The following is a 10,808-nucleotide window of genomic DNA, read 5'->3' as shown; positions in this document are numbered from 1 at the left end:
AGGCGATCAAACCGAAATTACCTTATGTTTTAAAAATTCATTAGGTAAATCTTAAGGAAAGCGATGCGATATGTACGATAACATCGCTCTAAATATGTTGTAGAGTATAATAAATGTATTCAGTTGGAAATTGTTGGGCTTTGCATATTTATTTGGTTGCTGGCGGACTATTCTATTATTTTTTAAGTGTTGGTAAATAGTGTTGAAACAGCTCGAAGAAAGTTTTTTTCAAACTCTTGCTCAGAAAACCGTTCCACGGAGGCCCTAAAAGCGAACCAAAATATATTAAAGTGTGCAAACTATAAATGTTTATCTAGTTACCTGGCTGCGCTTCGAATACCGTTCATTTCTGAGTTGTTAACAATAATATTTAATATGTTTTCTGCGTATTCAACGGCGTCTGTAGCCAGGAATCCGTTCTGACTTCCCGCGGAGGTTTCGACAATGTCAAGTAATGGACCCCCCGACCTGTGGGCCACCATTATAAGGCCAGCAGCCATGGACTCGACGATTCCGATGCCGAAATGTTCGTTCCACATAGTGTGGATGCCAATGTGGGCGGTTTGATACAACTTCAGCAGGTCTTCGTAAGGGACATTCACACTAAATTGCACATTGTTCTCGAGCGACAGATGCTTTGTCAAGTCCTGCATGTTTTTCAATCGCTCGTAGTCATCTTCATTTCGGCAGGAGCCCACAATAACCAACTTAATTTGGTTCCAAAGGGCCTCGTCTTGGGCCAAGAGAGTTCGGAGCTCATATATGGCCTGCAGCTGGAGGGGATGGTCTTTCTCTGGGCGGAACTGTCCGACAGACAGAATGATGAATTCGTCGCCCTTTTCCGTATGCTGAAGGCTCTTTAGGTGGCTAACCTCGCACGGAGGGTAAACCCGGTGGGTTTTGAAGGGCACATCCCACAGTTGCAGAATATGATTCTCGGTCCAGGAAGAGTTTACCATAATAGTCTCAGCACAACAGCCAACCCACTTGTACATCTGAAATGGGGTAACTTGGTATACAGCTGTGCATTGACTCATTTGAATTTTAACACTCACTCTTGAGAAGACACGGTAGTAGGCAAGCTTAGTCCAGGTGAGAAAGGGGTTCCTCGCCACGTACTTCTTGTTGTTGTGAGACAACTGTCGCTGCTGAACCCTCTTCAACATATCGGTGCTAATAACCGGATAGTGCGCATAGCAGCCCACCTTGGACTGGGCCAAGTAGCGGAACAGAGGATACGTAAAGGCGTAACCCATGGTGTCGATATAGATGTCGGGCGGAAACCTGCAAAGCGCCTCCAGACCCAGGACCATCGATCCAATGCTCTGGCCCAGCAGAGTGAAATGCGGATAGTTCTTGGCCTCGATCCAGTGGCGTTGCTTCAGGAAGACGAACTTCACATTGTCACTATCGACGGCAATGTTGAAGACATTCTTCGCCTTTTGCAGTATGGAATTGGGAGAGGCGTCTATGTCGCCTGTGTAGATTACCACCTTGGCGTTCTGGTACTTTTCCTTTTAATTAGAATATCAAATCTAAACGATTAGTATAGTGATCAGAAAATACAATACGAATTAATCAAATTAATGAGCTCTCTAGCTATAGTATTCAGATGTAATTTACAGGATATCCAAAGTCGAACAGAATGAAAAGAAAGCATCCTGCTGAGGAACTACTCCCATGCATTATATGTTAATTCTTCTAGCCAGTATGTACTTATACTCATTCTAATGATAACTATTATATCAGCTGGTGATCGATCAACAACAAGACACGTATGAATTCATGAAGGTTTTGCTGTTTTCCCAATATTACCTGTAGTGCTCTCACGGCGCACCACAAAACACGTTCACCGCCGCCACCTGCGTTGCAATACGGGTGGAAAATGCCCACGTTGATGCCATTTTCCGACGATGTGTGCAATTTATTCTTACGGCTAAGCAACCATTGTCTCAGGAAAAGGAACGAGAGTACTGCCACCAACGCAATCGATATCAACAACCAGAGACTGCGGATAACATGAGTCAGTATATCTGGCGGGAAAAGGGTTACTATTCTTACAGAAACAGAAACATTATCGGCTGTTCTTCAACGATGCATTATTATTACACGTAAATTGACAATACTGCATTATCTCGAATTAGGGATGGCCGTGCGGTATCACGGTATCAATGAAAGCCGATATCTGCGATTTGGGAAAGTATTTTAAAAGTAATATTTATCGATAAGAATATCGAATTTAAATTTATTAGGTTTTACAGTACATGATATAATGTTATTGACTTAAACAATATTGAAAAATAAATATACCATACACAAAATTTAATGTAAGTACTATCAATGATTTATTAGTAACACAATAAGAGAATTGGTACTTTACAAATCAGGCTAGCTTAAACGAATAAGCACTTAATTCGTGTAAAATAACTAGGAAGTTGTTTCGAAATCCGAGTATTCGAAAATTCGCATCATTTTAATTAAACATTTTCATTATTATTTCTACTTCTTTCATATTTTCTAAAGCTGCTAGTAAATTTTAGAGTCAGTCTCATTTTCATACTTTTAAGTTTTAAAGCAACTTTTAAATTTTTAGAGCAAATTAGGAGTGGTGGCTTTTAGAATCAGTAAATGCGCACAGACGGAGTTTTCCTTGTGGACACGGCTCTGCGTTTAAAGCTCGGGAAAGCTTTTGACAGAAAATAATGTTGCACTGAGCATGCGCTCAATTAATGGAACTTTTAAGGATAAATACAATTATACTCGCCAGTCTTAAATTCGAGACTATTTTATAAGAAACCTGAAAAAATGATATTAATCTGATAAACAATTAAGTGATCTGTGCAAGTGAATCGGCAGTATTTCGAAGGGCAACTCAAAGCCAAAAACGTCTTAATTTATCAGAGAAAAAGCGAAATAAGTGCAAGCCATAAATACATATTAAAATGGTAAGGATGAAAATGGGTGCTGCAAATTAGAAATGATAAAAAGTGTGGAATAAAAAGAAAGAAAGTTTTTCTTGCATCGAAAAGTATTTAGATATGTATAATATATTGGTTGATCAACCACTAGAAATGCTGCAATCTATAAGATACGATTGTTTAATGCTTGAAATAAGATACATATATTATGTATGTGGGTGTATATATACCGCCTATCTATATAGACACACTTATGTATTCGGGACTAGTCTGAAAAAATAATAATGCAGAATACAGACTAGCTAATACATATATTATACAAAGTATACTAAGTATATTATATATATTAGTTTCTAATTCCTTTAGTTCGTTTATGTGTATGTGCGCCTATAATAACAGATGTACCTTGTATCATATGTACGTACATAGATACGAATTATTTCAAATATATAGTGTAGATTGTACACAGAGATGAGTTTTAAGCAGTTCCCTGAGATTCACAATTAACGAAAATTGGGGCGAGTTAACCAGATTACCTTAAAAAGCTTTATTGTCTTCCATAAAAAATCAATTTTAAATTTGCTTCAACAAAAATTCAACAATTAAGTTGTTGAATTTAAATTTTTAATTTTTTTAAGTACGTGAAACGATTAAAAGCGAGTAGTCAGCATACCAAGTACTTATAGAATCCAATAACCGGATTTTGGAATTTTTGGGGCAAAAACTGATTTCGTTGTTTGGTTTTCTCGGCTAATATCAATTTTACTTATTTTAAAATATGTAGAGGACTGAATCTTAGATATTTGATTCAATATGAAACATTCTCTCATATGACTTTTTACCCAAACTAGCTTATTAGGCTTATTATTGAACGGAATCACTAGCCGGAACGAAATAGCCATCTAACTTTCCGTATTGTGGTCGAGATCTCGGGGGCTGTAAGAACAAGCCATGGCCACGCCCACTATACAGATTCAATGATTTATTAAAATATATACATATTTATTTTGTTCGTATTATGATTTCAAAGGTTATATTAAAATTAGATCCAAAATGCATTCGATTACGATTAAGATTAACATAAAAAAAATATATATAAAGTGTGGGTAGGGTATATTTGTTGGATTTGATCAAAAGTACTCAGGCCATAAAGAATACGAAATAATATTTATATAAAAAAAAGTTCTTTAGGTTACAATATATTTGTAAAACTCATCTGTGTTACCACCACAGTTCAGGCATTGTTTTTTATCTCATGTGTATATCGATCACACATTAGCGGCCTCCACTAGAATTAAAAGGATCGATAGCATTTGTAGTGCAATCTCAATTGAAAAGAGAGCTTTTAAATCTCTGAACAATTTTATTATAATTATTTATAATTTATAATTTAGTAATTTATAAAAATTTATAATTTATAATTATAATTTATTAAATAAATAACTATAAATCGAAACGTGCAACAATTTTTATTATACCGTTAGAAAACGTGATCAAATCAACTTTAAAATGAGCTTTATATATTGGAATTATTTTTGTTATTATTATATATAGAGATTCCTAAGCTAAACATTTTTTTAGTTTAATTTCACATTAAAACATAATTACTAAGAGAATAGTAACATAAAAAGGTATGACATTTTATATGAGTACATTTTTGTAGTTCTTACCAGAAGTTTTTCATAAAATTGGCAGCCCTAATATATTTTGCTTGTATATTCATTACAGATTACTTATACAAGGAAATACTGGACACTTGTACTCTACCTATTTTCTTTCTCACTTTCCTTGATCGGTAAGTATTGTTAAGGTGAAATAAATATTTAAAACACTCTTATGCAAGGCTCCCCAGATAAGATAATTTTAAAGAACACAATTTCAAATATGACACCAATGCGAACCTCTTTTCAGACGGCTCCTTCATATTGCCAGAGAATGACCCTCCCACAACGGCGCCAAAGTTCTTGTCCAGAGGTCACTTGTACAAGGTCATCGTGGGGGAGACCATCGAGTTGCCCTGCAAAGTACAGAACCTCGGCTCCTTTGTGCTCTTGTGGCGGAAGGGCTCATCCGTGCTCACAGCCGGACATTTGAAAATAACAAGGGATCAGCGCTTTAAGATAGTGGGCGACTATAACTTGCAGATCAATGGAGTAAAGACTCAAGACGCTGGAGATTATATATGCCAGTTGGGAGATCAGGAGAACCGGGACCAAGTACACACGGTGGAAATCTTGGGTAAGTTATATTTCATTCTATACCTTGAGAGTGTTTGCCCATGCTGGATGTACCCCCATAGTTCCGCCTACCCTGAGGGCTCTGCCTCATAACGGCCAAGTGACTGCCCGGAAGGGAAGCACCGTCACCCTGGAGTGCAAGGCGTCTGGTAACCCGGTGCCCACCATATTTTGGTTCAAGAAGGATGTGTTTTCCGGGCCAACACACCTGTCGGATAGCTCTACACTCATATTGGAAAACGTGGACAGGCACCACGCAGGCACATATCAATGCTCAGCCGACAATGGGGTCAAAGATCGTGTATCCATGGACATTCAGCTGACAATACTCTGTAAGCAGCATACTCTACAGCTAAATCATAAACGATTTTAATTTTTAATAATAACATAATTCCTATAGCTCCCCCCGAAATAACGGTAGAGAAATCTTGGGTCCACGCATCTGAGGGATACGATGTGGAGCTCGTTTGCATAGTTCATGGAGATGTAAACTCAGAAGTAAGTACAAATATGCAATTATACTGTTTAGACTTATATTAATTGTAAAATTTAAAAAATGTTTTCTTCTAAGATGCTGTGGTACCAGAACTCATTTCTACTAGATGCTACCGATCGAAGATCTATGTATCCACGAGATGATAGGTACAGCCTCATTATCCGGAACTTTCAGCCAACGGATTTCGGCAATTATAGCTGTGTGGCGGATAATGCTTTGGGGAGAACAAAGAAGTATATTGAAGTTTCTGGACGACCTGGTCCTGCCGACTTCATATCGCCCGCGTTGAGTGGATTCCTCGATCACTACAACTTGACGTGGACAATTGAGTCCATACCGCCGCTTGATGAGATTAAGCTGTTGTATCGCCGTTTGTTGGTACGTTAAGTAATTACATAATACTTATAGCTGTTAAGAATCACTCTATTATCATTCTAGATGAATGAAACCTACCAGCACCCTGGCAAATGGCACGAGTATCATATCAAGCCAACGCCAATCAGAACGGATGGCTCCCACTTTCTAATGTCGTATCTCGTCAAAAACTTGGAACACAACGCTGTCTATGAAGCGATTGTCCAGGCTAAAAACAAATATGGATGGAACGAGGTGCGTAACTGGTTCTTTGGTTTAGGTGTGTCCTTTAAACATCCTTGTAAACTTTCTCTAGATAAGCGATATCCACCAGTTCTACACGCGAAATCACGATCTACTCCTCGATATCGACATGGAATACAAAATGGGCATTTCAAGCAATATTAGAATATCTCCAACTGTCTACGGAATAATTTTGTCTGCATTTTTGTTAGTACTCTATCCCATCATTAGTGTTTAAGGAACAACAAGTAGGGTTTATTTGCAAATATAATTTAAATGGTGCCTTACTAAAACTTTAGCAAATAATTAAATTTACATGTATGTACATTAAGAAATCGTATTAAATGTATTAAAATCTCAATAGAATACTTCTCTCAATATAAAATTAATGAATGTACTTCCGCAATGGTTTAAGATAAGAAACGTATCTTAACTTTTTATTATTTTTTTCATAAATATTATCAAAAGAGGCGTTTTCAAAAGTGTTCAAGTGAATATTTACCAAAACAACAAATCATCATTCAATTTATTCGGTTTGCATTATGTACCAGAATCATTTAAGAATATTTTAGAAGTTATGAAACAAGTGTGTTTTACCATTTACAATTATTTTGGAATCTCATCCAAATCCAAATAACGTTAGCCTTAGAAGTGTTTTAATGAAGGAAATGAATCTGGGAAAATTGTTAATCTCAGCCGTTTGCCCGATCCATGAACTGAGTACCATATTATATCATAATTACTCTCAAAAAGATATAATAAGTCAGCCTGAACGAGCAGCTGATATTGATAAGAAATAATAGATGCAAGAGTAGGTCATTGATTAGAATACACTTATCCAAATACGATCGGCGAATTAAATCGAGTAGTAGATACGAAAACCAAAAAAACAAAGATATACATATGTACATAAGCACAAGTACTCGTAGTTTCAAACATATTCTGATTGGCGGATTTAATATCTCAAAGCAGATTAAAACATATACCACGTTTATACGATGCATATCCCGATATCCCCCATGTTGGTAACACTTTCATTTTACTTTAAATTGTGAGTTGGCTAGATTACTGGCTAACGTTTATAATTCTCCTCCGACTTGGCAATTCCTTCATCGTGGCACAAAAACCAGTTCACCTGAAAGGAAAAAGTATTTATTTTATTGTAAATGGAACCCCTAAGTTCAATGGAACCGCTATTTTTCTCTCATTGTGGGTAGTGGATATATGCAAAACCAAAAGAACATTCACAACATTATAGATCACCATTAAAATTCAGAGCTGAAAAAGCTTAGCAACTTCATATGGAAACTTTAAAGAATACAGTATATACCCTCCTGTAATCATAAAATACATAAATACATATTGCAATATCGTTCAACGATTGTAGAATAAAAGGAACTTAAAAATTAAATATAGAACTTTAAATAATTAAGTAATAAGAACCATCGGTCTGGAAGAGAAACTTCCTCAGTTACTTATATTAGTCTGTGTAGTGGGATTGTTTATGTTGATTATAATTTAATTTACAAACAGCAAATATATTTATGTATAAAGCACGTGCAATATTGTATAACAAAAAATGTTGTTTTTAATTCATTTTTAAAATGTATCATTGCTGTTTAATACGACCAATAATTTTGTTTTGGTATTGGGTTTAACTTTTTCTGAATTAAACTGTTTAGTTAAATGATTTCTAAGTCTATAGAACATGTAGCACGTTTCTTCTATTATTTTACACTAATACATCTCAAACGAACACTAAAACTCCATATTATTAGAGAAATCCTTAGATACATAATCAAACATTAACATATTAATAGACTTAATAAAAAAAAAATAAAACAACTGTATGATACAAAAATTAATCTTTTAAAACGGGATATAATGAAAGTAGTAATATTAATAATTATTTTGTAAGTTTATAGGTACAAGTATGTGCGCAATATCCCTAAAATTTGGAACGTATTATGGACATAATGATAAACATAAAGTATCTTTTATTTTAACTATAAGTGTTCTTAATCATAAGAAATAGAGAATATCTCATTAGTGTTATAATTTCGATAAACAAGATTTACTTTAAATTAAGCGTGTAAGATCTACCTACTAATAATGAATGGCATTATAAATAACAAACTTAAAAAGCACGAATAAATCATTTTACTAGTAGATAACGTATTTTTGTGGATACTGGTTCTTTGGCCCCAAGTGGTGTGTTTTAAATCCCACGTCGTGACGTAACCTCTATAAACAACCAGAAAATAAAGCAAGTATTCGTGTGATTGAGATTATTTTAATGTATAATATGCTTGATAATTATTTCTATGTTCGTTTCAGCTTAGATGAAATTTAGTCAAGTGGAGCACCATCCGGAGAAGTCGACAGAATTGAGGGCTGAGGACTCATTTGTGGGACGGTGGTGGGTTTGATGGATAATAGTTGAATAGCTTCTAACAGCCCATCTTGACTGGTTGAAGCTAGGGGCCAGTTTCCATCTGCAGAAAATAGATTTTAGAATTGTAAAATAAAATTAGAATGATTCGAGGGAATACCGGAGTGGGAAGTATATCGTTCTGAGCTAGACATCTTGTAGCAAGAGGTTTTCAAAGTGTTCATTGGCATTATCCTGGTTTGGTTCCATGTGACAGTGTTCCTATCAGTCTTAGATGCTTCCCATGGCATTGACCACCTTCTCATCTGGCTTTCGGGATCCGTGGAGATGCCATCGATCACCTCGGCAGCAGCTGCTTCTGACCATCGACGCTGACCGTTCAGGGGAAATAATGGAAAACTTAAGGACGACTTGACGTTCCGGTGAAATGGAATCTTCATGGACAGCAATTGGCCGGGGTTTGGCAAGGGACCGCGTGTGTGCTCGAAAATGGCCTGCATAGGATTGGCATCGCAAAAGTTCAGTTGAGGCGAGGGACCTCTGGGCTGGTCGGCTTAAGTGGAACAAAATGTCTTTTTATATAAGGATATGAAGGTTCAAATAACTAAAGCAACCTGTTTCTGAAATTCCAGTGGCAATTGGGCGTTGATCAGTTAATGAGTTTCCCCTGGAGGAATCCATCTTTGTACTCGGCCCACATAAATTGGGCGAAGGTGTTTGAGATCGTTGGTCGTATTGAGTGCTTTCAAAAATGAAAATTAATTTTTAAGTTCAAAATGGATAGTTAATCGTGATGTACCGCTGCTTCATAACACTGCAGTCCTGTTCATGTGGAAATCCAACTGGCGATTGGCAAACAAAGCAGCAAGTCAGGGACGAAAAGGCATCGTAGCTGGCTGCACAGAACTGGTGCTGAATGTTGATTACAGCCTGTGCATTCTCTAACACAATCAGTTCGTTGTGCTCCCTGAACCGCTTTTGATCCAAGTCGGTACTGGAGGTCTGATCCAAGGATGACATGGTGACGAAGTCCTGCAGTAAGGCCAGCATGTGGGTCTTGACTGTTCCTGTGGCCACTGTTGTTGCTCTAGTGTAGACAAATATCTTTAAGTATTACTATGTGTAAATAGGTCAATTGCCTTACCTAGCCAAGTCGTTCCATGAATTGGTTAAATAAGTCGTTGTATAATTATTGAACAACGGCTTTTCGCTCAACGACCACTGTTCCAAAACTGCAATAGAATGCGCCAATTTGGAGCCGGCAGTACAGAGGTTGTTCAAAGCGCTCAAGTAATTTATCCAAGCGGCAGAGCATTCACTCAGTGCGGTTTTGGCCGATATCGACGAGTTGCTCCCACTGCTGGAAGTAGCCGAGTGTCCGGAATTGTTGCACAGCTCCTCCATGTTAGGGCCTTAATCTGCGATTGAGGAATATGCAAATTTATTTATGAAACCTTTCGACAAGTTTTCTTAATATAACTCGTTGTTGATAACTCTTGAAATTTCATATTTAGATCTTTTAATTAAATGCTTCTGTTTGATTAACTTGTTAGTATGTGGTAAATCGAGCTGGCAGCTAGCCGATGATTATATTGCTTCGCTGGTGTTATCAGTTCTTATGTGGGGTTCTCATGCAAGTTATTTGTAGTATTGGAATATTGGTTAGCAGGTATCCGTAGGCGAATATAGTTTTCAAATGCAATTAAAAATTTGAATAAGAAGTGGTGGGTAGTTTTATGGTGTTGGACACCTGAATAAAATTCCCGAAGACAAATGGCAAGTGAATTGACTGTACAACTTGAATTGAACTGCCCTAAAAAATAGAAAATTCGGCAAATTTGGCGCCTATTCTTTGTGTTTTCGGTACCTGTGAAAATGCCGCTTTTTGTATAACCGAATTGCAGTACTTTTTTCTAAGGTGTAACCTACTACTACGCCCCAGTTACGTATTCGCATTTCTTTCGCAAAGGAATTAGAAATCACTGATTGTTGAAATGCAGAAACTCGCTGGCTCGTAGTTCCTGATCTATTTAAATTAGTTTTTCATATCTTACTTAAACTTGGCTAAAAACTTTGCCGGACGAGACGCAGTGTGACCAGAACTTCAATGTGGAAGAATGTGAAATAAACATCACTGATACCCCAAACGTACAAATCATGTTTGAACT

The 10,808-nt window shown here is 36.8% G+C and overlaps 3 protein-coding genes across 4 annotated transcripts; 1 reads left to right on the top strand and 2 right to left on the bottom strand.

Annotated features, from left to right (window-relative positions):
- Nucleotides 1–130: 130 nt before the first annotated feature.
- LOC117139152 (GDP-Man:Man(3)GlcNAc(2)-PP-Dol alpha-1,2-mannosyltransferase) lies at nucleotides 131–2,164 on the bottom strand. Its single transcript, XM_033301310.1, has 5 exons — nucleotides 2,062–2,164; nucleotides 1,816–2,008; nucleotides 1,056–1,514; nucleotides 322–995; nucleotides 131–264 (listed from the first exon to the last, which is right to left on the bottom strand). The coding sequence occupies exons 1-5, from the start codon at nucleotides 2,073–2,075 to the stop codon at nucleotides 183–185; spliced, it is 1,422 nt and encodes a 473-aa protein (XP_033157201.1). The 5' UTR covers nucleotides 2,076–2,164; the 3' UTR covers nucleotides 131–182.
- A 578-nt stretch (nucleotides 2,165–2,742) lies between these two features.
- On the top strand, nucleotides 2,743–8,417 carry LOC117140567 (MAM domain-containing glycosylphosphatidylinositol anchor protein 2). Its single transcript, XM_033303564.1, has 8 exons — nucleotides 2,743–2,945; nucleotides 4,647–4,713; nucleotides 4,830–5,156; nucleotides 5,218–5,487; nucleotides 5,556–5,653; nucleotides 5,727–6,029; nucleotides 6,090–6,260; nucleotides 6,322–8,417. The coding sequence occupies exons 1-8, from the start codon at nucleotides 2,943–2,945 to the stop codon at nucleotides 6,484–6,486; spliced, it is 1,404 nt and encodes a 467-aa protein (XP_033159455.1). The 5' UTR covers nucleotides 2,743–2,942; the 3' UTR covers nucleotides 6,487–8,417.
- A 104-nt stretch (nucleotides 8,418–8,521) lies between these two features.
- On the bottom strand, nucleotides 8,522–10,779 carry LOC117140568. 2 transcript variants are annotated; one of them, XM_033303565.1, is made up of 6 exons: nucleotides 10,695–10,779; nucleotides 9,785–10,058; nucleotides 9,440–9,727; nucleotides 9,255–9,382; nucleotides 8,801–9,193; nucleotides 8,522–8,743 (listed from the first exon to the last, which is right to left on the bottom strand). In XM_033303565.1, the coding sequence occupies exons 2-6, from the start codon at nucleotides 10,042–10,044 to the stop codon at nucleotides 8,598–8,600; spliced, it is 1,215 nt and encodes a 404-aa protein (XP_033159456.1). In that variant the 5' UTR covers nucleotides 10,045–10,058; nucleotides 10,695–10,779; the 3' UTR covers nucleotides 8,522–8,597. The 2 variants fall into 2 exon arrangements, with proteins under 2 accessions (XP_033159456.1, XP_033159457.1); XM_033303566.1 differs by lacking the exon at nucleotides 10,695–10,779 and adding an exon at nucleotides 10,508–10,651.
- Between the last annotated feature and the right edge of the window lie 29 nt (nucleotides 10,780–10,808).

Source organism: Drosophila mauritiana, chromosome 3L (genome assembly GCF_004382145.1).
Source record: "Drosophila mauritiana strain mau12 chromosome 3L, ASM438214v1, whole genome shotgun sequence".
NCBI classification, from domain to species: domain Eukaryota; kingdom Metazoa; phylum Arthropoda; class Insecta; order Diptera; family Drosophilidae; genus Drosophila; species Drosophila mauritiana.
The sequence above is the reverse complement of the archived record's forward strand: the minus strand, read 5'-3'. Positions and strand labels throughout refer to the sequence as shown.

Excerpts from the sequence above, each read along its gene's own strand:
- LOC117140567 (XM_033303564.1), top strand. Across the intron at positions 5,157-5,217 it reads ACACACGGTGGAAATCTTGG|TTCCGCCTACCCTGAGGGCT; the intron begins GTAAGTTATATT and ends GTACCCCCATAG. Across the intron at positions 5,654-5,726 it reads ATGGAGATGTAAACTCAGAA|ATGCTGTGGTACCAGAACTC; the intron begins GTAAGTACAAAT and ends TTTTCTTCTAAG.
- LOC117139152 (XM_033301310.1), bottom strand. Across the intron at positions 1,515-1,815 it reads GCGCCGTGAGAGCACTACAG|GAAAAGTACCAGAACGCCAA; the intron begins GTAATATTGGGA and ends TCTAATTAAAAG. Across the intron at positions 265-321 it reads GGTATTCGAAGCGCAGCCAG|GGCCTCCGTGGAACGGTTTT; the intron begins GTAACTAGATAA and ends GTTCGCTTTTAG.
- LOC117140568 (XM_033303565.1), bottom strand. The coding sequence starts at position 10,044 with ATGGAGGAGCTGTGCAACAATTCCGGACACTCGGCTACTTCCAGCAGT. Across the intron at positions 9,728-9,784 it reads TCATGGAACGACTTGGCTAG|AGCAACAACAGTGGCCACAG; the intron begins GTAAGGCAATTG and ends TGTCTACACTAG. Across the intron at positions 8,744-8,800 it reads ACGATATACTTCCCACTCCG|ATGGAAACTGGCCCCTAGCT; the intron begins GTATTCCCTCGA and ends TATTTTCTGCAG.